Below are 27689 nucleotides of genomic sequence, written 5' to 3' on the forward strand. Positions count from 1 at the left end.
TTTCAGTTTCCCCTTTCTTGCTAATGTCATATTTTTACCTTGGTTGTGCACAGTCTGCTCCTCTTCTGCACTACTTTTTGTCTCCGGGGACCCAGCTGCCTTGCTCTGGGGCAGCTGACATTGACAGTTCTTACAGTCCCTTGATCCTTCTTTTCATGATGGCCATCATCAGGACAGATAAAGGGTGACCAGCAGTGTGTGCTGCAATGGCCTGGGCTTTCCTCCTTTGTGCTGCCTTCTCAGAGAAAAAGCACACGCCTTCTGTGTAATACATACTAAATCTTCAGTTCTGGAAGCCTCCTGGTCCTTCTGAATATCCCCTACTCTGTTATATTAATTTAACATGCTAAATGGACTGTGCAACCCCATTCAAATACAGTGATTTGGGTTGGATTGTTAATAACTGATCACCTGCAAATCCTCTTTTGAAAAGCATCTCCAACCTATTTGTTTCTGCATGTTGCCCCTAAAATCAGGAATCTTAATAAACTAATATACTCCTGTGAATCTTTTTGCTATTGTTCTAAAATCCACTTACTAATTCAATACTAATTTAACTGCTTTCAGTTTGGAACATTCAGATTGTTTTCTTTTTCGAAAGCAATCGTCTCATTGCAATTCTCCTCGCTCCCTCCCCCTTCTTATATTTGCCTCATTGAGATAAGTGTTACAGCTTTGCACAACCGTACAGCACAGTACAGCGCGTGCAGCATGGTGACAGGCTGGGTGGAGTGAAAGAGGAGGAAGCTGAATTGCATCATGTCACAAAGAATAAAGACTCCTTATTCACTTGAGGAGACAAATGATATCTTAGATGAGTGGACAGACCAAAAAAAAACAAAAAAAACCCCAAAAAAACGGTCAAATTGCGATCTGCATATGCATCACAGATTCCCAAATGAGCAATAAATACCTTTATACTCCCATAATTTCCAGTCTTCTTCCAACTTTTGTATTGGTGGTAATTTTTAGGAACATTTTCCACGACTCTATAAATTTTAGCTTAGCATTTACCAGAAGCTGTCGCCTGCTTTTGATGTATATTTTTCTTGTTATTGCAGCTGTTTGGCATAAACTTTCCCTTAAAGCCTGAACTGGCTCCTGCATCAGAACCTACTTGATGCCCGAGTAAACCTGGAGCTCAAAATACTATTTCTCCCATGTGTCAAAACCTCAAACGCATCTCGTTATCCACCCCTCCCGCTGCAGAACTCAACCTTGAAGCAGAATCTCAGTGACGCCTGCATGTGTTGTGTGTGCCAAAACATCTGTATGAGTCTGGTCGGACTTGTCAAACCAAGGCAGCGCTTCAAATCCCCACACGCTGACGTGCAGCACTAGGAGGCTGTCAACACCACTCAACCACTGGCTGCAGTGGAAGTGACTCCCACCATGAACTGCCAATGCTTAGAGATAAGTGTCTGTGTGTGGGACACTGTCCAGCAATGCTGAGCAGGTAGAAAAATAATACGTTGTGCTGCATCGTTTTTGGAAAGCCTGCTCTCCTTCCTCCACTTTATTTGCTGCTTGACTGCATGTACCCCCCCCCCCTGTTATTCCCTGCGTCATGGTGATGCAGTCAAATGCATCTGGAGATTGTCGTTTTCCAGGATGATGATTTAGCAGTTTATTTGCAGCTTCCGTGTTTTTGGAGAATCACATGAGTTTTCTGTCCAACAATGGAGAGTAATTGATCAACTGTGTTTTATTGAACAGACTGAGCAAGACATGATCCAATGACCTGCAAAAGCCTCTATTAATACATTCATTCAGCTGACCTACATGCGTGTTTGTCCTAACAATTAAATCCTTGCTCAGAACTCAATTTATGCTTCTGGCCTGTGTTAACAAAAACTATTTTTATGTTGAACAGTTAATCCAAACAGCAGTTCAATTATTCTTCCTTTTTTATCTTCTTAAAAGTATTATGATTTGTACTTTTGTGAGTAAAGATGGATGGGCACATTGCGAGTAATCTGAATTGGCTAATCTGAATTGCAGTTTGCTTTAGGATTATATAAAGTTTGCTTAGATTCAGAAACTGAAATTTGTGAATTTGATTTAAAGTCTTTCTTTGAGGACTGTGCCGCTTTAGAATTTAAAAAAAGTATTTTGTCTCACTGGCTGCAAAAAAAAAATAAAAAAGGCTGACCCTGAATATTGTACAAACTGTTGCAACTCTGATGCTACGTTCATCCACGGCTGTGGCTGTGGAAGGGCGGTCAACCTCTGATCAGAAGATTGCAGGTTCCATTCCCACCTTGCGCCATGTGTCAAAGTGTCCCTGGGCAAGACACTGAACCCCATATTCCCAGCGGACCTGTCATCAGTGTGTGCATGTGTGTGTGCAGGGGTGAATGGAACAGTGGCTTTGAAGCACTTTGGGCTAAGAAAAGGTAGAAAATCGCTATTCGAGTATACACCATTTCATTCTAAACGCGGGATGCTGGTCCAACAACGCACATTCTTGAAGGCGCGTTTAGCATGTATGTATTGTGTTCACACTGAACTGTCTCCACCCAGTGCTAGCGCGTGACCCCCACCTACAGTTGGTGGAATGTTGAAGTGGTGTAAATCTCACAAATCTTGCTCCAGGCTTCTTTCTTTCACAGCTCCGGTGTCATATAATTACAGCTGGGCACAAACAGAAAATATTAATTTCTCTTCCATGATCATTTTTCAAATGGTTTGCTCTTCCATGAGTGGGATGGCATCCATACGTCACTACCTGATTGGTCAAAGTTTGACTTTTAACGCCCGTTCAGTGACCCCAAACTTTGTACGCGGAGCCCTTAAAAGAAGAGTTTTGAACGCCAAACATGCATTTATGTGCGTTTCATAGACTTTTTATTGAAAGTGGTCACTTGAACATGCGTTGCAGATGGCATTGTGAACGCAGCTTGATTAAGAATGTTTATAATGTATCAAGATTTCTTTGTAACAGGTGATCTAAAGCTAAAGACATTTATCTTGCAACCATAGAACATTTTAATTCGTTAACACATGAACTTTAGTGATTTTTTTGTCTTTTGTCCTGCAGTTATTGAATACAGTGCATGTTGCTGTATTGTAAACATGTTTGACTGCTAATATTGAGTAGAAATTGCATCATTTTTAAAACAAAAAAATCACGCCACATTGCCTCTTTCAAAGCTAGTATACACCTACAACACCTTAAACACCTTTAAAAGGACAACAGTGAAATTCCACCATTTAGTATGGCCCTTTTTATAAAACAATTGTAGCAATAGTTTATTTCTTATGTCAATTCAAACCTAAAAAATGATGCATTTAAAAAAATCTGGAAGTTTTTTTTTTTGTGTGTTATTCTTTTCTACATGTATCAAGTTTAACGTCATCATTTACTTCATTTTTAGCTCCTTGCTCTGTTTAGTCTGTCCCCTTGTAATCATCTGTCTTAAGTTGGTAATTACCTCAGTGTCTCAAGCTTGACTGTCCCACAGTGTATATAAATCTATGCTTTTAGTCGCTCCATTTCTTAATCCAGCCTGCCTTTTTTTGTCATCCAAACTGCTTTTTTCGTCTTTGTGTAGTATTTTCTTACTCCCTTGTTCAGTGATGTTTTAGTTGAAGTCTTACGACAACCAACCAACGAACAAAACTGGTGTCACATGAATTGCAGGTGTATCTATGAAACTGGCCAGTGGGATGTTTTGTTCTACAGCTCAGCTACAGTCATCAGGGCTGCACGATATGACAGAACTTTGATGTGCAAGATTAGTGATCAATATTGCAATGATGATATGACTTATGATCCATGCAAAACATACAATAAAATAAATAAAACTCTAAATGGTATTGATCTAAACAAAAATAAACCCTGGTCTGTATAGAAGGCAGGCATCTAGCATGTGTGTTAACATCTAAGTAATGTTCTATTGCAGTTTACATCGTATTCTGCGATACGTGTATCGTACAAACTGAAATGACCCACGTCTACGTAGGAGGTGGGCATCGTAAAATAGCTTCATTCAATTGGTCAATGATGTAAAGGGGTCCATCCGTTTGATCAATGCATAAAGAAATATATTTGATTTGTTAAATACTTCAAGTTGCCATGACATTGTTTGATCGTGTGTAAACATTTAAGGCAGGGTTGTCAAACTCATTTCCACCGAGGGCCACATCAGTATAGCGGCTGTCCTCAAAGGGCCGGATATAACTTATACATGTAACTAAATGTAATGAAACATACATGTAACTACTCCTTAATGTTAAACAACTAATTTATTTATTTATTATAATTTTTGAAAGTGACAATTACAGTTGCATAGAAAACATATGTTTGCTTGTTATTCTAGCATAAATCCTTTTAAATTTGATTCCGTCAGGTTAGGTTATATGGACAGTGTTTGAGTCATAATGTTTAGTTGCCCAATTCGATATTTCAAGGCAGATTCCCCCTAGATATGAATAAATACACACCAATTTTTATTTTTTATTTTAAGAAATCAAAAACTTTTATGCTCTCGGGGGCCACATAAAATGACATGGAGGGCCACATTTGGCCCCCGGGCCTTGAGTTTGACATATGTGATTTAAGGTACCGGTTAACTGTAATTCACGCCATCTTTTGTGATACGTGTATCATACAGGCTAATATCACGATGATGATTCATTTTTGAGTTATTGTTTAGGTCTAACAATCATCTACATTTAAAAAAAAATGCAAATGTTGAGTTTTGCTTCGAAAACAACAAAGTTCTATGGTTCCAAAACAACTTATGTCAAGTAGATGATACTTCTGCAAACGATCTGACATTCTGTGAGTCCGCATCTGCAATGCAGCTCTTTGTTCATCCTTTGTATTTGGCTGGATCAAATTCCCCCTCATGGTTCTCATGGTCTTCCTCCCTGATAAATACTTTGTTTTTATAACGACTCCCACGTCCAGCGCTGACGTTCCTTGTCCCTGTGCCCTGAAGCCTAATCGATGCAGCACCATGTTGGATCGGAAACTTGAGGCGTTGCCTACAAGAATCTATTGATTGCTCCCTTCTTCCGTTGTGCCCTCTTTCTCTGCTGCTCAGCCTCATCTGTTCAGCCATGGATCAAACTTTATCTGTGAGGTCTGCACTTCCAAACTTTCGTTTTTGCCTTTGACTTTGTCTCATCCCCGCTCTTTTGGGTTTTTGTATGCAAAGTGTATGAGAACATTTTTGGTTAAACATAGATGAATTGCTCAAGTGTTGGGAGAAAAAGGCAAGATTTACTGTTAATCTTCCTTCACTGGGGAAGAAAGATTATTTGGATTTGGTGGTAACTTTTAGCTTCTATTGTAAAATATAGTATTCTCTGGAACACATTTTACGTTAAAAGCCTCAGGCAAGGTCAAGAGAACACCCTTGTATTTAAAGTTTCTCTGACTGAAGATCTCTCAAAGCAGTCCCTTTAATTTCTCCTTCCTATGAAGCCGTCTGTCAACTGCCCATTTAATTCCCCGCACAGTTTCAAAAATAATAGTTCCAGCTGTGTGCAAATGGCAAAGTCATTCCGACAGGAACCGTAGCATCAGGCTGCCGGTCCAACTGTGGCTGTCGCACCATGGGCCAAGCAAATCATGCAAAGGTGACCAGATTTGAGTCCCTCTGAGGCCTTTGATTGGATGTGAAGTGGAGGGGTGATCCATCATGGTTAATAAATGCTGCTGACAGCTCAAATCAGCAGGAAGGAGAGTGTGCCAGGTCTGCCTCCTGCTGCTGCTTTATACTACATGCAAATATGGACAATTAACTACTCAAACCCAGCTGCAGACACCTACGCAGGTAGTTTTACACAAACGCATGTGCTCATGCAGGCAAGTAAGCGGCACAGGTGGAGATATGCAGTCTTACGCTGAAGTACTGTCCTTTTAATCTCACTTTTCTTTTTTTAGTAATGTAAAAATATCTAACATTTGATTGGGAATAGACAAGCGCAACCTCAACTTTTTTGTTCATTAGTAAACCAAATGCACCAAAAGAAACACACGGAGCTTACAGAAAGTATCTATGTGGTTCAGTCGCTTGTAGCTCTGTTAATTTGAAAGATTTATGACACATTTATATTAGTCTTTCACATCATTGTGAAAGAAAAATCTGGTTAGGTGTTTTAAAGATGCATCTTTGATCATGTTTTGATGTAAGTGTTCCCAGTGGTCTTTCACCTTTGATTATGCCATTTTCAGCCAAAACACAACAAAACTTTTTGTTGTTTTTTTAGGAAGTAGTTTCTGCAGAGCGGCAGTAGTTGATTAGAAATTCACCTCAGGGTTGTGGGTGGGACCGTTGGTGTGGAGAAACTCCACCCTTTCCCTCCCTGTTGTTAAGAACTTGGTGCAGGAAGCTTGTGGGCCCTTACATTGACGTGTTATTCCTACCATGACAAAGGTGGATAAAGGTGGAGAGGATTTCATGTAATCCATGGACACCAGTGAAGATCACAAATCATTGAAGAAAAAAGGTTCAGAGCACTGTCTAGTGGGTCTAGATGACCCAACTCCCAATGGTAAAGAGCCTAGGATAGCACAAGGGTTAAACTGATGGATGCAACTGACTAGGACATTGCAAAACCTGTTTTTACAAAACTTTAAAACACTTTTGATGATTTTTGGCGAAACTTGCTGTATGAGCCATTTTCAATACCACCAATCAACAACCACCATGCTTAACAGTAGTTATAATGAGTTTCACTCTCTGTCTACATAAGTCTTTCAAACTAACAATATTTCAATATTTCATTGCAGTCTGGATATTTTTCCTGTCTGTGACTCATTTTGTGCTCATTTATATTCAAGGGATCTTTGAAGTAGATATAATCATCTATTTTTTTTCTATTTTTTTAACTTGTCCTAAAAACTCCACATTTAGCCCTTATGGTGCATTTGTTGGAGTGTCCTCCATCCTGAACAATCTCTTTGGTCAATTTAATGTTTTAAAAATGTTTTGTAAGCTTTTCTCTGTATGAATGTAAAGCTATGAAATTATCTAACTAAAGAGTAAACGGGAAGAAACCCACAAAAATATAAAAGGACAGCTCTAGCTGACAGTATTAACAAGCTTTCCTCCTGGAATCAGCAATGAGGAAAGCATTGTTTTGTGGGTAATAGGAACACGTTCTGAACACATTGTGTTCGGCTCAGCCGGCAGAGGCGTGAATGACCGCTGGCAGGTGCGGCAAAGCCCCAGCCTCGTGTTAAGCTGCTGCTTTAAGCTTTCAGCTGCACACAGTTAACTTGCTGGATTACTTTACTCAGCTCCAGCCATCAGGGCCTTTTTTGTCTCAGTCTTATTCATAACATTTCATATTTTCTCAAAGTGTAAAAGACTAAATTAAACTGTTGTGTTCTGTCTGAGTTGTTAAAATTTGCTGCTTAAAGCAAAAACTTTCAAGTATATCTTTAAATTTTAAGCCATTTGTTAAAACTTAAAATGCATTTTGAGCCACTTTCACACGAAGCCCCATGAAAAAGTAAAAGCACAAATAGGACTGACTAAAACAAGGAGTTAAATTGTCTAAAATGTTATTTACATAAAAAAAAATATTGTGCAATGAAAAGGAAATGCCTTCAAAGATAGGGTTTGTTAATTCATTATTTTTGGAAGGCCTTTGATAAGCATGATACTTTAGCCCTTCTGTTTTTGGTTACTGATGATTTATCATTTAAAATTTGTAAAATGTTACATTTATAGAATCAAATAAACTTCAACTTCCATTCAATAATGTGCTCAGATGTGTGCCTAACCTTGAAACAGCATCCATAGTCTCACAAATGCAAATTCTCCTCTAACTCAATATCAGATATATAACATTATTCAGAGAAGGAATGGCGATTTCCTCGTACAGCTCAACCTGCTCTAATTTCAGAGTTTCCTAGTTTCCATACAGTGCTCAATAAAAGCTTTGCAGAGTGTAGCTCTTTGCATTTTCAGAAGTACGGACTGAAGGTTTTGTATTACAGCTCTGTAACGTGACTAGAGTCTTCACAGAGCAGCTGCTCTGACGTTTATTCAAGTGTAAACTGCTGCTTTCCTGAAGCAACTTACTTTCCCATAAAACATCAGTGCAAAAGTATTCCTCCGTTTGAAATGTGGAGAGTTTTGTCAAGGAATCTGAACTAAACGGGTGTTTTGTTGGCCCTTCTGTTAGTTTTTAAAATCCTGTTATGAATTCTCAAAGGTCACATCAATTCTGATCTTGATATAAAATATTTGCCCCATGACAAAACAAAAAAGAAATCGCTCCATGTCCTTGTGGCATTTTTCTGAGGATGGAGGATATAAATAAAGAAAGTATTTCTTTAGTCGATTTGTGGAGAATCAGGAGCAGATGAACTAGAACTTTGGCTAAGGCCAGGTTGCTGTCGGCCCAAATCACCCGGCATTCACAATACAGGGGCGTAGCAGATAATTTAAGGGGCTCAAGATGTCAATTAAAGATATTTCTTGTCATTTTTACCATTCTTAAAGAAACTTCTAGTGATTCTTTTTCAATCTTTGTGAATAATGATTTTAATAATGATTGAATAATGTTTCTAATTCTGACTTTAAAAATTGGGGGGCAATGGGCAAATCTTTTTGCTTGGGCCCCCGTAGCTCCGCCCCTAGATCCAATATTCCTCACAATTTTTGTTGCGCTGATAATGTTAGGTTGGGGATGTGAGGGGCTGTAAGCTTGCTTGAGATACGTAAACAAAGAGCTCTCAGCAACAGTGGGGGAAGGGGGGTTGGGGTTGCTTAGCACCAACAGTCCCGCCCACAACTCAGAGGTGGATTTCTAGTAAACTACTGCCTGATGGGAGTGGGTCTTTAGGAAAATTCACCTGCTGTTTGACTTTCAAAGGTTTTTAGGATCAGTCACTGCTTAATTATAGAGTTTTTAACAAGTTGAGTTAGGTTTTTACATTTTTTTTCTAATATTTTTTGATAGAAACTAAATAAAGATATACACTTTTAATACCAGATAATATACCTTTGAGTTTGTTTTTTCATATTAAGGTTTGACACACAAATAGAAGAAAAATGAAAAAAAAGAAGAATTAAGTTTTTGCTAATTGCAAAAATTTTATTGTGCATATCGATGCAAAATGCATGGGTGTCATTGCTTTATTCTTTTGCGGTAATAAAATGTCTCAACAGCATTTTCTCTAAAGATTAATCTGACCTACAAAAACTTGCGATTTCTTTATTTCAGAATATCAGAAAGTCCCTGTTGGGATTTTTACTAAACTTTTTTATTCTTCCAATATTCTTCTCCTTCTACGCTCTGCTGCCTGATTGGAGCTGGAATTCACATCGTGTCCCCTGTGATCATGTTTGTCAACAGCCACAGTGCCTTTGATTAAAGCCATGTTTCAAACTAACAAACGGCTTTCTTTGGAGAATTATAGCTTTGGCCCCCTTTTCTCTCGTGCCTCTTCTTTTGATCAAAGAGCATCCCTGAAAGACAAACAAGGCCCTAAACAGACTGGGAGAGAGGGAAGACGTCCGCATGCGAGGTTTTGGTCTTGCTCCGCGCATGTCTGTCTTCTCAAAGATGTTAAACGAGGTCACTGATACAGATTTGCATTTGTTTCATCCCGTGGCCGTTCTTCCAGCTAACAATCGGGAAACGTGCGCCCCTGATTCCCCAGCCAGCTTCCTGTTGGCCTGCGTGACTATTTGATCAATCTGCTTGTTTGTGTACTCTCTTCACGCCTAAGTGGACTAACCCGTGATCTATCCTCACACTGTTTGTGCCGTTTGTCTATTGACAATGTAGGTAAACCGCTGTCTTTGTTTGCAAACATGTTGGATTTGAAGCTCTGGACTGGTTCAGAATGAATTCTTCAACACATGGGATTTTCAGACCTAGTAAACCGGCGAGGTCTTCTGCACATTTTAACCAGCTATAGATAAGAACTATACTCCCCTCTCTCTTTTATATACTTTTCTCTGCACATTTCTGAACTTTCATGGATTTCCCCCTCTGTGAAACCCTGGATTATGACACCTTGTGATCCTTCTGTTTTTCCACCTCTGCCTACCCAGAAACCACTCTGCCCTCAAGTGCAGTCACCTGAATGCTTTCTTCTCACTTCTTGCAAGTCTGTACCCTCTTTGTGAGCCCTAGTAAGCCCTGACAAATGCCTGTTTGGTGGTCCTGAGTGCCGCACATCTCTTACAGAAGGTGGGGAACCGTGGAGCAGCTCTCCCACTTCAGCTCCGGGCAGTGGGGCCGCTGGGGGCCGGCTGTCCCAGGCCGGAGAGCCTGTTCTCGGCAGAAGGAGCTCCTCTCCTACAGAGCTTCAGGATCCTAGTAGAAACAGGAGAGCTCATCCCAACTGGGCCATATTAGGTAAAAAAAATAAATAAAATGAAAATGGGCATTTCTTTAATAATGCAAGCGCCTATTCTATCACTGGTTTGTGAAGGTACAGTATCTCTGCGGGTTAAAGGGCCAGAAAAGTATCCATAGGCCCTTACAGGTGAATACGGCAAAAAAAAAATGGGCAAACCTGTATGGTACATGCAGGTGGTCTGCATATATTTGAAGATTGTAGCCTGCTTGGGGAGCCCTGCAGGTGAAAGGTCGTAGCAAACATTTCAACAACATGTAATGGTAAGTAAGGGTTAATCAGGTGAGGCAGATTTTTTTTTAATGCCCCCAAAGCTTTTACATTGTGTCATACACTTTCATCTTAAAGACCTACTCCAATTAAAATCCTGTTTTTAGTGTTTTTAACATGTTCTTGTAGAATTTTTCTCATGAGAGAGGACATATTTAAAAAAAAAATTACCTTAAAATGGTGTTTCTGAGTATTTCTTTATTCAAATCATTTTGATTTAGGAGCAGACAAAAAACGTCTTGTGATCGCCTCCGTATTGGCATTTTTCTGTGCAGATTTATGGTTTTTTTGGATATCTTAGTCCACCTATTCTGCCACTCTTGACTGTGAGCAAACAGTTTTTCTTATAATATGATAAAGTGAACAAATACAACCTGTCCTTTCAGCATCACAGTAACCCATGCTTGAATGACTTCCTGCAGCTGCCTCTCACCAATGTTTGTTCTCTTCGTGATGCAACAGACACAAACCAAAGCACCACACTGTTCATGCAAAAACGGGACCATGTTTCCTCCTCATGCTGGCTTCTGTTAGGTTGGATTAACATGTCCTTCCGAACAACTTCCACAGCAGATGTGTTGGGAATGGCTGTCGAAAAAGATGGATGCATGTAATGTAGAGAGGGCGAGATGCATGGGGGTGAGAGAAGTAAAGGATATGCTATGTTTTGATACTCCCCCAGTGCCATTTTGGCTTATGAAATTTCATTTTAGAGAGCGGTCAGTGTCTGTGACTGCTACATTAGTTTTATGACTAAAAAGAGCTTATTGCCTGCTGTGATGAAAGGAGAGAAATATTTCATTTTACTTCCCAGCCGGTTGAAAAGTCAACCCCGCTAGGTCTTCACGAGCAAATGTGATCATTATTTAGAGATTTTGTACATTTGAAGTTCATATGGACTCATCGGTTGGACTGTGTGATAGATTGTCAAGCTTGACTACCTCTATGTCTGAGCGTGCACAGATCATGATACAGTATTGGCGAATGCACGTGTGTGCATGCACAAGCAGCCAGAAGCAGAATTGCACAAACACACATTTTCTGCCTTTGCTGAAGGAAATGAATGTTGTGTCAAAGCAAGCTTTTTATGACTTACAAGACAAATTTTCAGTCCACTAGTATGTGTTGCTTGTTTTTATTTAAATAAAAGGGAGATAAAATATTTAAAAAGGGATTTACTAACCTATTTGTGTGTGTGTGTGTGTGTGTGTTTATGTCCTTGCTGCTCTATAGAGAGCGCATAATTACAGTCATTAAAGTCAGGTGTGTCTATGCAAGTATAGTGAAAGCATGCATCACGGTGAGTCTTAACCTGTTTGGAGGTGTCTCCTGGAGCACCGGTTTCAAATCAGTATTTTTATTTAATTTTTATTTATTTATTTTGCGAGGTTGTAAAAAATCATTTAAAATCTTAATGTAACAAAAAATAATCAGAAACAGAATATGTTTCCTTAGATTTTTTTTTTCTTCAATTTTATTTAAAGGTTTTTCTTGTTCTGTGCTCAGTTTTCTTTTTTTTATCTTGTTTTGCTGATTTTTCTCTTATTTTGAAAGTAATTGCCTTCATTTTAGCGCAGTTTTGTTTTGTTTTTATCTGGCACGGCTGTCTTTTGTTTCCCTTTCTGATGGTTTTCAGTCAACTAATATTGATCTTTTTTTGCTAAAAATATTTTATTAAGATTTATAATTATTTGTCCAACACATCGAAAAAAGAAAGAAAAAAGAAACGAAACAAAAAAATAACAAACACAGCGGGCAGGGCTAAAAGCCTGCTCTGTTTATTATTTATATATTATAAAAGTACAAATAGTATAAATTGCCAACATTTCCATAGACATATTCCTTATATTTACACACAAATTAAAGAGAGGAAAGTGAGATTGATAAGGGTATATTTTGATTTTGATTTGAAATGGTTTATTTCAAGCAATCAAATAGAAATAATACACAAAACAATACAATCATCAGTTATACATTCATACAATAACTAATCAAACTTTGGATAATTAGTCATATTAATAAATATTGCTTGACAGGGAGTGGAAGGAAGCGAATTTATATAATCCCACCCCTGTTCTACCGCAACCATTTTATTACATGATTTATCATAATCTGGTTCCTAGTTTTTATCGGACAGAATTAAGAATCATTAAGTATCAATAAAGCACATGACAAAATTACTTAAATTATTTTGTAAAAAACAAAAAAAAAACAACACGGCAATTAAGTATCCAAAATATATGCAAATTATGTTACTTATAAATATATAGTCATTGAAATGATTTAAAAAATAATACTATATCAGTAAAATAGAAATAACACTGTTTCAGAAATTTTCATGGCAAAATTTGATCAAGTATCAAAAGTTAAACATATGTGCAAAATTATGTTACATTAGGAAAAATCATAAGTCACCTTTTTTGGAGCAAGTGAGCAAGTATATGAGAAGGTCCAGCAGATAAAACAGTCAGATAAGAGGTATTCCATTTTATCTTATTTTGAAATGACATGCCATCACTTTAGCGTGGTTTTATTGGATTTTAGTTCGGCAAAGCTGCCTTTTGTTCCCCTTACTGGTTCATATCTATTCAGGTTCAATAACTTATTTTTATCTTATTTTTTTATCCTTTGCTGAGTCTCTCTTAATTGTTTTTAATAGCTTACCTTTTTTTTCTTCTTCTTTTTTACCTACAACATTGCAGACAATATCCCTTTCCATCAAGAATCTTCTTCCTTTTTTTGAGTCCTATAAAAATACTTGACATAAAAGCAAATTGGTTTTTTGAAATGCCCATAATATTTATAACCTTCTACGGATTCTTTTTATTTTGTTAGTTTTATTTGGCAATCCAAAAGCTCCACCTTATAGTTGAAACATCTTTATCAGGACAAAGTGTATAACTGTGACTCCGTTGGGAAGTCTAAATCTAATGATCTAATCCCCAATCTGTGTTGTCTCTGGGGGGAGAGATATTAATGTGGGAAAACAATAGGAGGCAAAAAACTTTTTTTTTTCTTTTACTATGTGTTTTTTTCCTAAGGGGTGCATCTGTTCAGATTAATTAAAAACTGAAATTCCTCTGCTCAGGGACAGGAATATGGGTGCCTCTGAGGGCCAACATTAAATGCTGTTTCATTAATTTGTCTCTCAAAAAGTAGAATTATCTTAGGAAAAAAAAGGGGTAATTTCTTTTGTAGCTTTGACTGGACAGATGACGGCATCTGAATCAGCTTTCAAATTGTTTCAAGTTTGATGAGGAAAGCCAAAGCTGCCCATGAGGCCCAGCAAGCTAACCGATAAAACAAATAGTTTTTCTGCTTTTTTACTTAACTCAGTCAAAGTAGACTGGAAAAAAAATGAATAAAAGAAATCCACTGATTACACGAACATCACAGCGAACAGATTTTGCCCTTTGGAAACCTACTTGGGGATAAAACGTAGGAAGATTGGGCGGTCTGCTGTCTAACATCACAGATCATGATGTCACGGGCTAATTTAGTGATTAACTGTCATTTTAGTACAAAGAAATATCACTAAAGGCCTTCCAACAATCCAGTTGGCTGTTTTTAATTAAAAAGAAAATCTAAATATATAGAAAATTTTTTTTTTTTTCCTCAAATCGCTGAGAAAATGAACAATGCCACAGCATGACCTTGAAATATGCTCGGGTGGCCACTAACTTTTTCTTAAAACTTCCCCGGCCATCGTGCAGCGTGTAAAAAGGCAACTGCCACCGAATTCAAATGCCGCAGCAATGCCACCTGCTGAATTTGCTAAAAAAAAAAAAACATTTAGGTCCCCAAGCGCCACACGTTTTTTGAGTTTGTGACCATAGCAAAAAACAAAACAAAAGAGTCTGATACTGCCAACACAAACATTACTGTGACTCCCAATCTTGTTTTTAACACGTGAAAAAAATAAATGGTCTGCTACCACTAAAAGCTATCGTTACCTTGACTATGCTCACTCCAAACCACGAACAAAAAAGAAAAAAAAAACACAGTTCAACACTGCTACACGCTTGCCACGTTAATGTATTCAAAACAGCGCGCAACCAAATGAAGAAAATATTGTAGTGTCATTTTTTTAACCCTTGTGCTATCCTAGGTACTTTGACATTGGGAGTTGGGTCATCTAGACCCACTAGACAGTGCTCTGAACCGTTTTTCTTCAAGGATTTGTGATCTTCACTGGTGTCCATGGATTACATGAAATCTTTCCACCTTTATCCACCTTTGTCATGGTAGGGAGAACACTTCAATGTAAGGGTGGGGTCATCTAAGATAGCACAAGGGTTACGCTGAGGGAAGTTTGCGGTAAGAGGATGGATTCACTTGTGAAAAGGCTCTTTCTTGGAAGACGCAAGGCTTTCTGGCTATCCGTCAGCTGCCACTTAACCCTTGTGTGGTGTTCATATTGTTGTTACTCAGCCAGTGTTCGTGGGTCTGGTGGACCCGTTTCATGTTGTGGTTTTTAATGCCTCACAATCAAACACTTTGATGTTAAAATACTCGACAGATGTTTACCTCATCCAATTACAATCAGTATATTTGGTTAATATTTGCCCTTTACCTTTGTTAGATCACATTCATAACTCATTATTTAAAACGTGATAAAGAAAATCAATTAAAATCAAGATATGATTGGAAACAAATTTTCAAGTGAAGCAATGGTTTTCAAAACTACTAACTTTTATTTATTTGAACACAGAAACTGAACCCATTCAGCTGCACAACACAAGCTGAACACAGAGTAAACCTATTGTCAAGACAACACATCAGCCCCATGGCCTTCTAGCCACTAGCCTGTACAACACATGGTCCTGGCTGCTGACGGCCTGGTCCTGTGGCTGGGTGCTGATGGCTTTGTTTTGGAACTGGCTGATGCTCAATCTAAATGGTATGGCTTATATTTATATAGCGCCTTTCTTCCTACAAGGACAAAGCGTTTTACAGTCACGGACCCATTCACCCAGTCACACACACATTCACTCACACATTCAGACACTGGTGGTGGCTCCGCTGCCAAGCACAGGTGCCCGCCTACCACCAGAGGCAAGGTGGGGTTCAGTGTCTTGCCCAAGGACACTTTGACTCATGGGCCTGCAAGGCGGGAATTGAACCTGCAATCTTACGATCAGGGGTTGACCACCCTACTGCTGCACCACGGCCGCCCCAATCTAATCATCTTCTTCAGAGTCACTGTCAGACTCTGAATTTTCAGAAATGTGATCCTCTAATTCTGAAACCTCCTCTTCTGAATCGTCTCCCTCTACATCATCATCAAAAACGTCTCTCTCTTCTAAAATCAATTCCAGGGCCCTCTGCGCAGAAAGTCTTTTGGCCATTTTGATCAGTTGTGATAAGAAACCACACTGGCAAAGCTATATTTATAGTGTCCCGCCTCCAATTTGTAGCAGATAAAGAGCGAGATATTAAAGATTCCCGCAAGAAAGTCAAATGGTCAAATGTGCGGGAGAACGAGAGCAAACAGAGTTGATGCTTGAATTATTCTAACAATGTTGCAACCTTGTGCGGGAACCGCAGGTGCAGAAACAGAACTCACATTTACAGTGAATCTTTCTCTCTCTGCCACTCTCTCTCTCTCTTTCTCACTGGTCACACACACACACACACACACGCACACACACACACACACACACCCACACACACACACACACACCCACACACACCCACACACACACAGCAGGCCCAGACAGGTGGAGGACAGAGTGAAGGTACATAAAAACATCAATTTCCAAACTTCTATTAGCCCCGGGTCCAGTGGACCCGAACATCTTATATGTAATAGAAATGTGTTGGGGGGGTATACGGTGTGTGGTCATTAAAAATGTATTCTGATATCGGTTCTTCACAGAAAATGAGCCAAGGCCAGTGAGTCTGAGTTTGAAAAATTAATTAATTGTATCATTTTTCTTTTGATAAAAAATGAAAACGGGTCCCACAGACCCGAACACCACATAAGGGTTAAAGAGAACAGCTGGATAGCAAGTGCAGAGAAGGTTGCACTTTGAAGAATAACTTTTTTAAAATTATTATTAACAACTTCTGCTACATTTACAGACATTCACTTTTTATTTTATTTTTTTGGTAAGGTGTGACCGCAGCAATTCTATCCATTGTCAGTAATAGACTGTTACACAGAGGGATGTCTTGGAAATCGCCCAGAACAATGTGATCCCATCTGTTGGCAAGGAAGATGTGATCACAGAAAAATCAGAGAGACTTTCAGTGTTTTTCTCTGTCATTGTGAACATTGTGATCACATGCCAATTTAGAAAATGTGACCATCAGCAAGCTTTGATAAGCTACTATCATTAAATGACAATTGTACTCCTAAAGGAAACGAGTCCTCACTGTCTGAAAGTGTAATCCATGACGTTAAAGCTGTGTTCTTGGTAAGACGAACACAATGTCTACAGTCTCAGATTTTTTTTTCCTAACGGTCATAAAAAGTGTTAATGATTAACTACAACTAGAGCTGTAAGTTTTCTGCTGTGTTGCTCTAATGTACCATTAAATATCTGAAATCAGAATTTGAGAGGGTCTTTTTATTACTTTTAATGCACATCAAAAATAGCATAGAAAAGTCTGTGCATCACAGAGTGACAGTTGCCTGATGCGACATGAGAATCATGACTCACTATGAGTCATGAGTCGCATGCAGAATTACAGTAGACTGAATATAAAACAAAAATGCTATTGCTCTTTTTTTTTTAAAAACAGATAATGTTTCACTTTTCAGGCGATTTTCTGTCCTTCATCAAGCTGATTATGCAAAAGGTCTGAAATCAAAGAACCAAATCATCATGAGGTTTGGTTTTTCTTGAAAGGGATTGCTTCAAATCCCCAAGAAAAAACTAGAAAAAACTTTTTTTTTTCTATTAGCTGATGGCATCACAGTGAAACTCAGCCTCACCTGCCTTGTAAGTGATTTGCCAAACCTCAGCAGAATCCTGATTGGAAGTAAAGAAGACACATTTGTAAGAAGATTTGAGGAAAAAAGCTAAACAATGTAAACATATTCTTTAAGATTTAACATTCTAAGCCATGGGTGGGCAGTTCTAGGCCATGAAGGGGGGTGTGTCTGCATGATTTCCTTGCCCTAATCATTAAAGTTAAAGTACCATTACCTTTCACACACCTAGGTGTGTAAAATGTGTTTCTGCATTTGACCTATCCCCTGAGGGGAAAATACACAGCTGTGCTTGGGAACCATTTGCTGGATTAACCCTCCAATCCAAACACTTAATGCAGAGTGTCAAGCAGTGTATTTATTTATTTATTTATTTTTAAGTAGTCTTTGGCATGACTCGGCCTGGAATTGAACTCACAACCTTCCAGTCACAGGCAGGACAGTCTACCACAAGGCCACTGAGCTGGGGTTGACTCATGTTAATTACCTGGTTGTATGGCCAGTTAGAACAGGGTATGTTGGAAAACTCTCAGTGCCCACCTCTGTCACGTTCACCCGTTGACTCATACAGCTGCTGCATGCTTTGGGGTAGTCTGAGCCCTTGGAGGGTGGTAGACAGGAGCGAGCCACTGCATCTTAAGGTGCGTCTTGTATTTCCCTGGAGCCTCATACAACGACCTTCAGGTACAACAGGAAAATGGAACATACAATTGCTGTGCGTGTGGTAAATGTGTCGTGAAGTATTTAAGAATAATATAAGTCGTAGGGTGCCCTTTACGTTGTACTCTCATGATATACGACAGGCTCACTGCTGCACATGGGGTGTGTAGGTGACACTTAAGTGCCCACACAAATTAGACTCCGATTGTTAAACTTTCCTAAATTCTAACAGCCAGTAGAACAGCACTAACAGTTCGGAGGGGTTGCAAAAAATATGCACAACGTGCCTGTATCACTACTTTTCTTTGTTGTTTAAACCTGTCACTTGCAATATAAAAAAAATGTGCACAAACGTTTCCTCTGCAGGGCTTCACCAAGTGATCTATAACTTTTCTATTTCCTGCGGACCACTTGCGTGGCCTGTACAGGTTTGCCCGTTTTCATCCAAAGACAAAGACCTTACGCTTGGTAAAGTTTGAGCAGTATTGTATGGTACCAATGATTTATGTACCACCCATCTGGGTTGTTTTCTGGTACCAAGAATGTCAAATTGTAAATTTTTTCTTCAACCTGTAAAAATGTAGTTTTCAATGGTGATAACTCTCTTACAAGGGTGCTTCTTTTGTTTAAAAAATAATTCAAACAAAAAAAACTCAACTTCCTGTTGGTGTTGATCATGATCCATCCATTAGAAAAGGTGTCGAAGTTTCAGGATGTTTTGTGGATCTTAGGGCGCCATCCGATTACTCCGGCTTACCTTTTGTCAAAGGCATGAGAACACCTGGTGTGTTAGAAGCTGTGGTTGTTTTTCCTAAACTAAATATTTTCTTGTCTTTCATGTTATGAAACAGAGCAGCTTCCTTAGAATATATAGCTGCTAAAGCCTTTTTAACCTACTTGCATGACTATGTCCCTCTTTATTATTTATTTGGGCATAATAGCATAGGTCACTGTTGGCCTCCGAGGAAACAATAGCTAACGAGTAACCAGCAGAAGAACCGCAACAATCCCCCACAGGTTACTGGCATCGAGCCCTAAATACCTCTCAAAATGTCACTGCTTTCTGCTCTCTGTTTTGCACCGAAACTCAAAGCTGGGTCCTTTATGTTCCCGCACGCCAAAAAGAAACTCTAGGTTGAAATATCACATCCTAAAGATCAGAGCTGGTGTGACTGTACCACCTACAGGGGGATGAGGAGTTGATGTGGGTTGATGCCTGCATTACTCACAGGAGGACAGACGTGGTGTGAGCGGCTTAAAGGTCAAAGAACACTGTCAACTGTGATGCCGGCTGACCCCGAGTCTGCTCACTTTAGGCTGTCAGACAGAACAACTTACTAAGAGAAATTTCATTTCCCACAGAGTGTTTTGATTTGAATAAAAGGAAACACTTTCTGCTTAGTTTTCAGGACAGATTGATAGATGGGTGCAAGAGGAGCAGATAGTAGAAAAGTGGAAGTAAAAAAGTCCTTTGCTGTCTGTGCCGTTTCTGTGTCCGTCTTGTAAGCGCTTTGCTGTGCCTGCTCCTAACTTGTACTTCATCTATTATTTACTGCTTTGCATTAACCGAGAAAGGGGGCACTTATTACTGTCCAACCAGAGGGAGGGAAAGGTGAAAGGGACAAAACTGACAGATGGGTCTGCAAGGAGGTTGCAAAACCCAACCTGCCAACGTGCTTCCTATATGCGTGCAGGTGTTGAATGAGCACAGGGTTGGCCTTGTTTTGCACGCTGTGGAGAGCCTGGTGTCCTGATGGGTGATTCACAATACTCTGGTCTGGTGCCTGCGGGGCATATCCGTTTAAGCACCTATGATGACACACACAGATGCTCGTTCGCAGTAGAATGCTGCCTCTGCTGTATTTTGTGGGTTGAATAATGATCCGGGGTTTCTCCTCCCTGCTGACACTGGGACCAGCAGCACGGTGAGCACCGCAGAACTGCTTACAATCAACACATGAGGAGACAATATTAAAACTCATTTTGTTGGAAAATTGAACAGTTTGCACACTTCTCAGCCTCCTGCAGAAGCTCAGGCTCTTTCCCACTCTGGAATGTGACATTCCATGTCCCAGTGGTTTGAGTCCAGTTACAAGGATTGGGCTGTTGAAGTACCTGCACTATAACTTGCCCAAACCAAAACAATCTCCTTATAGTCTTCATTTTATGATTTTCATCTACATCACAGATTTCAAACACAATTAGACATGAATCCTGTTAATTGTGAACTGTCAATTGTGAGCTGTTAATTGTACAAGTCAGGCAAAAAGCAAAAATGTGAATGAGTAGCTGCATCCAATGTTTTTTCAAAATGGTGGGTTTTCTGTTTCTGTTGTCTCCATAGCAACAATTTTATGTTTTGCTTGCCTGGGGATCCTGAACAGATCGACGTGAGTTTCAGAAAATCCTTAGGAATTTAATCTGTAACTGGTACTAAAGGTGTTTTTTTAATCAAGATGGCAGCCTTTTCCTGAGGTCAAAGGTCAACAAACTCCAGGATGTTGCAGACTTTTGGTGGCGGAAATCAACAAATACTCTAAAAGACAAAGAGAAACAAATAATCAAGAACTTTTGGTAATTCCCATCTCATTCCATTTTCATTTTTAATACTTTCTCGGCTTTAGTTTATGTGGTTCTCAAACATTATGGTCTGCTCAGAGACAAACCAGGATTTTTTCTTTTTTCTAAAAGCAGTTTTTCATCAGATATTCAATATTCAATGCTCCTGCTGTAACTCTATCATGAATGTAAGGCAGCATTATGCTCCAATTTTCCCATATTTGCCAGAAGCCTTCATTTATTTACAGGAAAAAAGCCTATTGACTAAACTTATTGACTCTTGAGCACTTAATGGAGTCTGTAGGTGTCTGTCTGTGTGCCAGACCTGTCTGCATGAGTGCGGTATTCACACTGTGAGGTTTTTTTAAGAATGTGTGTACTTTTAAAATTTATGCCTTTGCCACTTTTGATTTTGGAATTGCCCTTGATATATTTTATGGGAGATCAAGTTATAGAGTTTTAGAGAGCTGAAGTCAGAGCTGGATTTGCTGGGAAGCTTTGTGTGTATCTGTTTGTGTGTGTGTGTGGTAAAGAAAAGGACAGAGGGGGCAAGCCAGTGAGCGTAGGCTGTGTGCTTCAAGTTGAGAGATTTACATGTGAGGCGCTGCTGCTCCTGCATCTTAACTTGGGGAAGTGAAGGCTGAAATGTGCTCAGAGCAAATGCGCTTACGACTGGAAAGGAAACCAATTTCATTTACAAGTGGGGACTGAGAGTAATGCATTCGTACACTCAGCCGCACTCCGTCTTTGGATGTTTGACTTGTTTTCCTTACTAGAGATTTACGCCCCGGAATAACGAGGCCCCGATGTGATAACTAAATTCATCTGGAGGCATTTAGCCGAAGCAGCTTCAGACAGAATTAGTTTCCCATGTGCATATATAAAAATCAAGAGAAAAAGAAGAAACTAAACAATCAAGCCAGTTTGTAATATTTCAGTTTGAGTGAAATATTTCTTTTATGATAAACACTTTTCAATTGGCACTCATGATGTGAAGAACTGTTCCTGCAGTGAAATTAGTCCATGGAAGTACTGAAGTGTGTGTAAATGAAATAGCAGTATTCATACATTTAACAGTTCATTTATGTGGATAAGAGCAAATTAGAGATTTTCACTTTACTCCTATATTTAAAAAATGAGTTGAAGACCTTCGTTTTATTACTTTAAATGTCTTTAAGACCAGATGAAGAAAATGGTTAATAGTCTGATTCAATGAAATTTTCCAGTTAGTGTAGGATTTAGATTAAAGGTCTTCGTTATACATTTATTCTGTCAGAAATAGACAAACGTCGGAAAACCAAAAAGAAATAACTATTTCAAAATTAAATTGTGTTGATTAAAGAACATTCACAATCAGCAAATTGACCAATTATGTCCAAATCCAACGCCTAGACCCCGCTGTAGATTAGACAGGGATATCTGGGAAAAAAGCTTGACAGTGGAGTTAGACACCCCAGAGGTGGGCAAACTACAACCCAGAGGCCATATTTGGCTCCTTAAAATATGTAATCCGGCCAGCCAAACTGGAATAAATTGTTTTGATAATCCCTAATAATGCTGTATATTCCATGTAATTCTGGTGTCTTCCCATAGATAGTGCTATACAAATAAACTGACCTTTGTTTAGGTGAAGAAAGTTATTTTGTATTCAAGTGGATTTGTTTTTTTTGTGTTTTTTGTACATTTATGTCTGTTTTCTGAGTTGGATGGTCATTTTTCCCAACATTCCAAAACCACATGAACGCAGCATTTTTCTAAGTTTGCATTTTCCCAGAGAGACATCAACCCCTTGGTGCAACTGACACTAAAATGAGAACAAACGACTCAGTTTGTGAAAAAAAAAATTCCTCTTCCAGATTCCATGTTATTTCTTTCTCTTATAAAGTGGATTACTAAAACCCTCCAAACATCTGCCCTTCTGTCAAAACTTATGACTCACAAGTCAAAAAGTTTGCACTCCTCCCTTAGACAGACAAATATTTATTCAACTAAAAACCAGATTTTACTCTCAAAATAGTGAAATCTTGGCACTAATTAAAGATGGAAAATCTGTGCTATCAAACCAGACTGTGGATTCTTAAGAAGCTGCATTTCTACCTTACTACTTACTGTGTTATCAATCATTCTCTTACAATACTCATATTGCTGTGTTCACTCTGGGCACGTGTTGCGCGTTCACAAACCCGCTTTCCACTCAATCAATCTTTTAGCATCTGGTGTTTACAATGGACTACCTGGATGCTAGCGTATGTACCTACAGTTGTCAAAGGGGTGCACATTTTGTGAATCTTGCTCCAGGTTTTCCTTTCCCAGCTCTATTCCAATGTTTGAAAGACTTGGTGTCATAGAATTCCAGCTGGGCACAGACCGCAATTATTCATTTCTCCTCTATGATACATTTTGAGTCCCTGATTGGTCAAAGTTCAACGGTTTGTCTTTCAATACACGTTCAATAATTGTGCATTAGTACGCAGAGTCCAAAAACTGACTTAAAAATGTGTTGAGTCATGCACGAACGCAATAGTTTTTGAACACGGAAGCCGGAATAAATGCACATATACTCACATTTATGGTCACTTGAATGGATGTTTCTAAGAGTGGTGTAAACAGAGTTTAATGAACAGTCCTTATTTGTCTGCGTCGTTTTCCATCTAAAGCAGGGGTGTCAGAATCCAGGCCTTGAGGTCCAACATGTTTTCCAACCAACCTGCCAATGAAGCTCCTTATTGGCTAAACACACCTGATCCAGGTAATCAGCAGCAGATAACCTGCAGGAAGCCGGCCTTTGAGGTCTGGATTTGGACACCCCTGCTCTAAAGTACAATTACTTTGGATAGTGTGTCACTGGTCCTTGATGGACGGTGATCTAAACCAAGGTTGGCATAAACAGCTGGGCTGGATCACAGTTCAGAGCTGTCTCGACCAACACAGATCAAATGCACTTCGCCAGAATGGAAACCACTAAAGTTCTTGTATTCTGTACTTAATTCCCAACGTTAACTTGCCTAAAACGGCTTGGAAATTAAGCGTAATGTAAACAAAACTGTCGCAAACACAACAGATCATAGGGTAAATTCTACAAAATCTATGTTTCCCTGTTGGAAACAGATATTGTTGGCCTCATTCCCTACCCCTCATCAAAACTCACCTTACTGATGTCAGTGCAAATATTACAGCATTACTCCATCAGGGAAGCTTCTGTGGTCAGTGTGAAGACATTCATCTACACCTGTCCTGCTCTTCAAGGAAGTTTAAAGACTAAAGTGAAACTCCTTCTTAACCACTTTTTTTATTAGCTGGTGACTTGTACAGTATATCGTAAAGAAAAAATTTATACTTTTTAATAATTGAGCGTTTGTTTAAGTACCTAAATGAAAGAAAAGCCTTGTATGATAGAACATATAAATAAATAAAAATGTGGGTATTGTATCCACCATGAGTGGGTTTGTGTTTGTGCATTTCACTTTAAGATCTTAAACTTTCTCAGTTTAAGTTTGTAGTTTCAATTTCTGTTCACTTTTTCCCACTACTCCCTTCTTGTTTTTTTTTTTACTTTTCTTTTAATCTTTATTTCTTTTCTTGCTCCTTCCTTTCCTTTTAATTCCCATCTCTCCTCCTCTCCTCTTTGTGCCATGTTGTACTTGGGATTATGTGCTCAAGCTGCTAGCTGTGCTCGACTTGCTCATCCTTAAACTTGGCCTACGGTGTGTTTGCACAACGAATTGAACAAGTTGGATGAAATTGTGGAACCATTTCCTCTCACTTTTCGTTTCTGGAAAGGGAATAAATACGAGGATTTTCTTGTCAAACATGCTACTGTGGTATTTGTGCGAATTTATCACACAGATTGGTTAAGAAGAAGACTATACACCACTCACAAATTAGATTTTTTGTATTTAAAAAACAGGCAAAGAAACATTTGTTTATGACGTTAAATATGTTCAACTAAAACGAGTAGCTGCTAGATTGGACGCCAGAGCCTTTTTGTAAGAAAAGCCTCAAAAGAAAACTATAATGCCGAAAAAACTAAAGTAATGTGACCCAGGCAAATTGAGCAGGCCTAACTGAAACTGATGTTAGTGTTATTAGCCCTTGTGCTATCCAAGGCACTTTAACATTGGGAGTTGGGTCATCTAGACCCACTAGACAGTACACTGAACCTTTTTTTTCCAATTATTTGTGATCTTCACTGGTGTCCATGGATTACATGTAATCTTTCCACCTTTATCCACCTATGCCATGGTATGGTGAACACGTCAATGTAAGGGTGGGGTCATCTGGATAGATAGCACAAGGGTTAACTACACAGATCAAATAGCATCTTATTTGTGAAGTCAATCACATGTAGAAGTGAAATATCTCTGTAGAGCAGGCATGTCTAAAGTCCTGCCTGTGGACCAAATGCGCCTCGCGCTTACCAGCCTGCAGGCTCCTTTCATAAAGTCAATAATATGCAGCCCCCACCATTTTTCTTAAGATGCTTGTACGGTTTCTTCACTCTGGCTGGCTAAATTACAATTTAAGTTGTTGAAAACCTGTGCTGCTGTGTGTGATGCTTGCAAGCTAATTCCTAAAATGTCAACTGGAAAGTGAGGGCCACCACTTCTAGCCCTTGTGCTATCGTAGGTACTTTAACATTGGGAGTTGGGTCATCTAGACCCCACTAGACAGTGCGCTGACCTTTTTTCTTTAATGATTTGTGATCTTCACTGGTGTCCATGGACTACATGAAATCCTCTTCACCTTTATCCACCTTTGTCATGGTAGGGAGAACACATCAATGTAAGGATCGGGTCATCTGGACCCCATAGGATAACACATGGGCTAGGAGAAGTGGAAATTTCAGTGAAAATTCAGAACAACTTTGTCTGCCTAATATGCAAAGATAGTCTCTAACTGTTTTCAAAGAGTTTAATATCAAATGGCAGACAAGACATGCTAACTACTAAAAACTGGGAATAAATTGTGCTAAAAATGGACAAATTGACAGGAATTTTGGTAAAAATGTATTTAGATCTGTTTGCTCTATGTGAAATAATATAAAGTATGCCATTGCAAGAAAAAGTGTTCCAGTCTAATATTGACTTAATTGATCAAAACCAGGCAGAAATCAATAAGTCTGTACATGTTCAGTTGCAGTTTGACTATACAGATTTCACATTTATGCTGTCGGTCTGGACTGGGATCAAAGTTCTTTGAGAAAGAAAACGGGTATCAAGGAAAAAGTAGTGTGCTTTCTTAAAAAATTACGTTGTTGTGAACAATACTCAAACAGGTACCATTCCATTCCACCATTAAGCAGTTCAGAAGGCAGGCCAAACGTTTACTTTGATTGCAACAGAAAAGAACCTGACAAACTGCACATGGTTATTCATTCCCCATGCAAGCTGCTAAAAAAAGGTTGCAATTTCCAGATGAGAACCAAGCAGAGACGCAGAAAACAGGAAAAAAAGAAGAGAACAGTCTGGCAAGTGGAGCAGGGCATCCTTTGTGACCTTCGGTAACCCACAGCCGCCCCGCTGTTCCAATTATTAGCTATTCTGATTGCCCTTGCAGAGAAGGAAGCCAATTAGAGAAGCTCTCTATGGGGACACTGTGAGACAATAACAGGGATGTGCTCACTTTTAAATGTAGACAATAGAAAACTGGTGTTTTGGTTAAAAAAAAAGTCAAAATTGGCTTTGGCTTTTCTTTCCTTTTTTAACCTATAATTTTTGTTTTTGACAAGTTATAAGTGAGTTCAAAAATTAGGTTTGGCCATCTAGAGCATTACACATAGTATAAAAATAAATCATTTTAGTGTCAGTTTTAGTTTTTAGTGTCAGCCAACAAATTGGACCAACGTTTCATTGAAGTTTGTGGAGTTGAGGTTGTCCAGCTGGAAGGTGGGATGAAGGGTTGGATCACATCTCAAATAATATATTTTTCTGTCTTCAATTGCAAATTCTGGCTATACATAATTAATAAAATTTCCTATGTTTTGAATTAGTTTCAAGCTGAGGTTTTGGACTGTGTTTCTTGCTGTGGATTTTATCCAGATTGTCCCATTTCCTCCTAGCATCCAAAAACACCTTTCCAAGGTAAATTGGTGACTATGCGTGTGGTCCTTTAGTATGTGTGTGTTTGTATGTCCCTGTAGATGGACTGGCATACTTTGCAACAATAGCTGGTTGGCTCCAGCAACCCTGTGATCCAGTTTAAAGCCATTTTAGTATTGATCACACATTTCTCTAGTAAAAGTCAAACTGAGATGTTTAGGACAGATTAGGGATACCGCAATTCTCGGTTTAGAACCAAAGCCTATCTTACACCATTGAAGCAAATTGTTGCATCCCTTCTGCGTACAAGTATGTTTATGTTGAAAGTGTCAAACAATCATTGTACTAAATTTAAAAAATTCATATATTATTTGTTGTTTTATTACATTACAGCAGGTTTAGTATGAGCCAACAGAATGGTTTGTCTTCATTGTTACTTGCTTAGTAGCAAGTAAAGAATTTGTCCAGGTTTTAAGTTTTTGTAGTTGTTTTTTTAATAAATAAATCAAATTTTATACTAAAACAAAAGCATGACTCAAAAATTGAGTTTTAAACCGAATCATGGGGGAAGTGAATCATTGCATCCTTACTGCAGACAGTTCTTTTTTTTAAATGAAGATTTAAAAAAATCTGTTCAAATTTCCAGCTGTGTGAAAGCAAGGCATTGTGACTCATGTGCTATGTTCCTGCCGCCCTCAGCACCACATGTTCAAGCATCCACTTCCAGTGAAAAGTCTATGTAAACGTGCAGACATGTGTGTGTCAGGCTTCCGCGTTCAAAACTCTTGCATACACGTGTCGCTAAGCAAGTTTAAAGTTTATGTACAAAACACATGGCCGTTGAACAGACGAGAGGCGAGATTAACCAGATATGCACTGCTTTGACATT

The 27689-nt window shown here is 38.9% G+C and overlaps 1 protein-coding gene across 2 annotated transcripts in view; it reads left to right on the forward strand.

Annotated features, from left to right (window-relative positions):
- The window catches only part of LOC101171858 (GDNF family receptor alpha-1), a 111239-nt gene that overhangs the window by 14175 nt on the left and 69375 nt on the right, over window positions 1–27689 (forward strand). Inside the window, exon 4 of one of the 2 annotated variants that reach the window (XM_011484248.2) lies at window positions 10165–10335. The exons of the other annotated variant lie outside the window; for it this stretch is intronic. Coding sequence (XP_011482550.1) covers window positions 10165–10335 — 171 coding nt within the window. The remainder of the gene's footprint in view (window positions 1–10164; window positions 10336–27689) is intronic. 2 annotated transcript variants of the gene reach the window in all.

This window comes from Oryzias latipes, chromosome 15 (assembly GCF_002234675.1).
Source record: "Oryzias latipes chromosome 15, ASM223467v1".
Lineage (NCBI taxonomy): Eukaryota > Metazoa > Chordata > Actinopteri > Beloniformes > Adrianichthyidae > Oryzias > Oryzias latipes.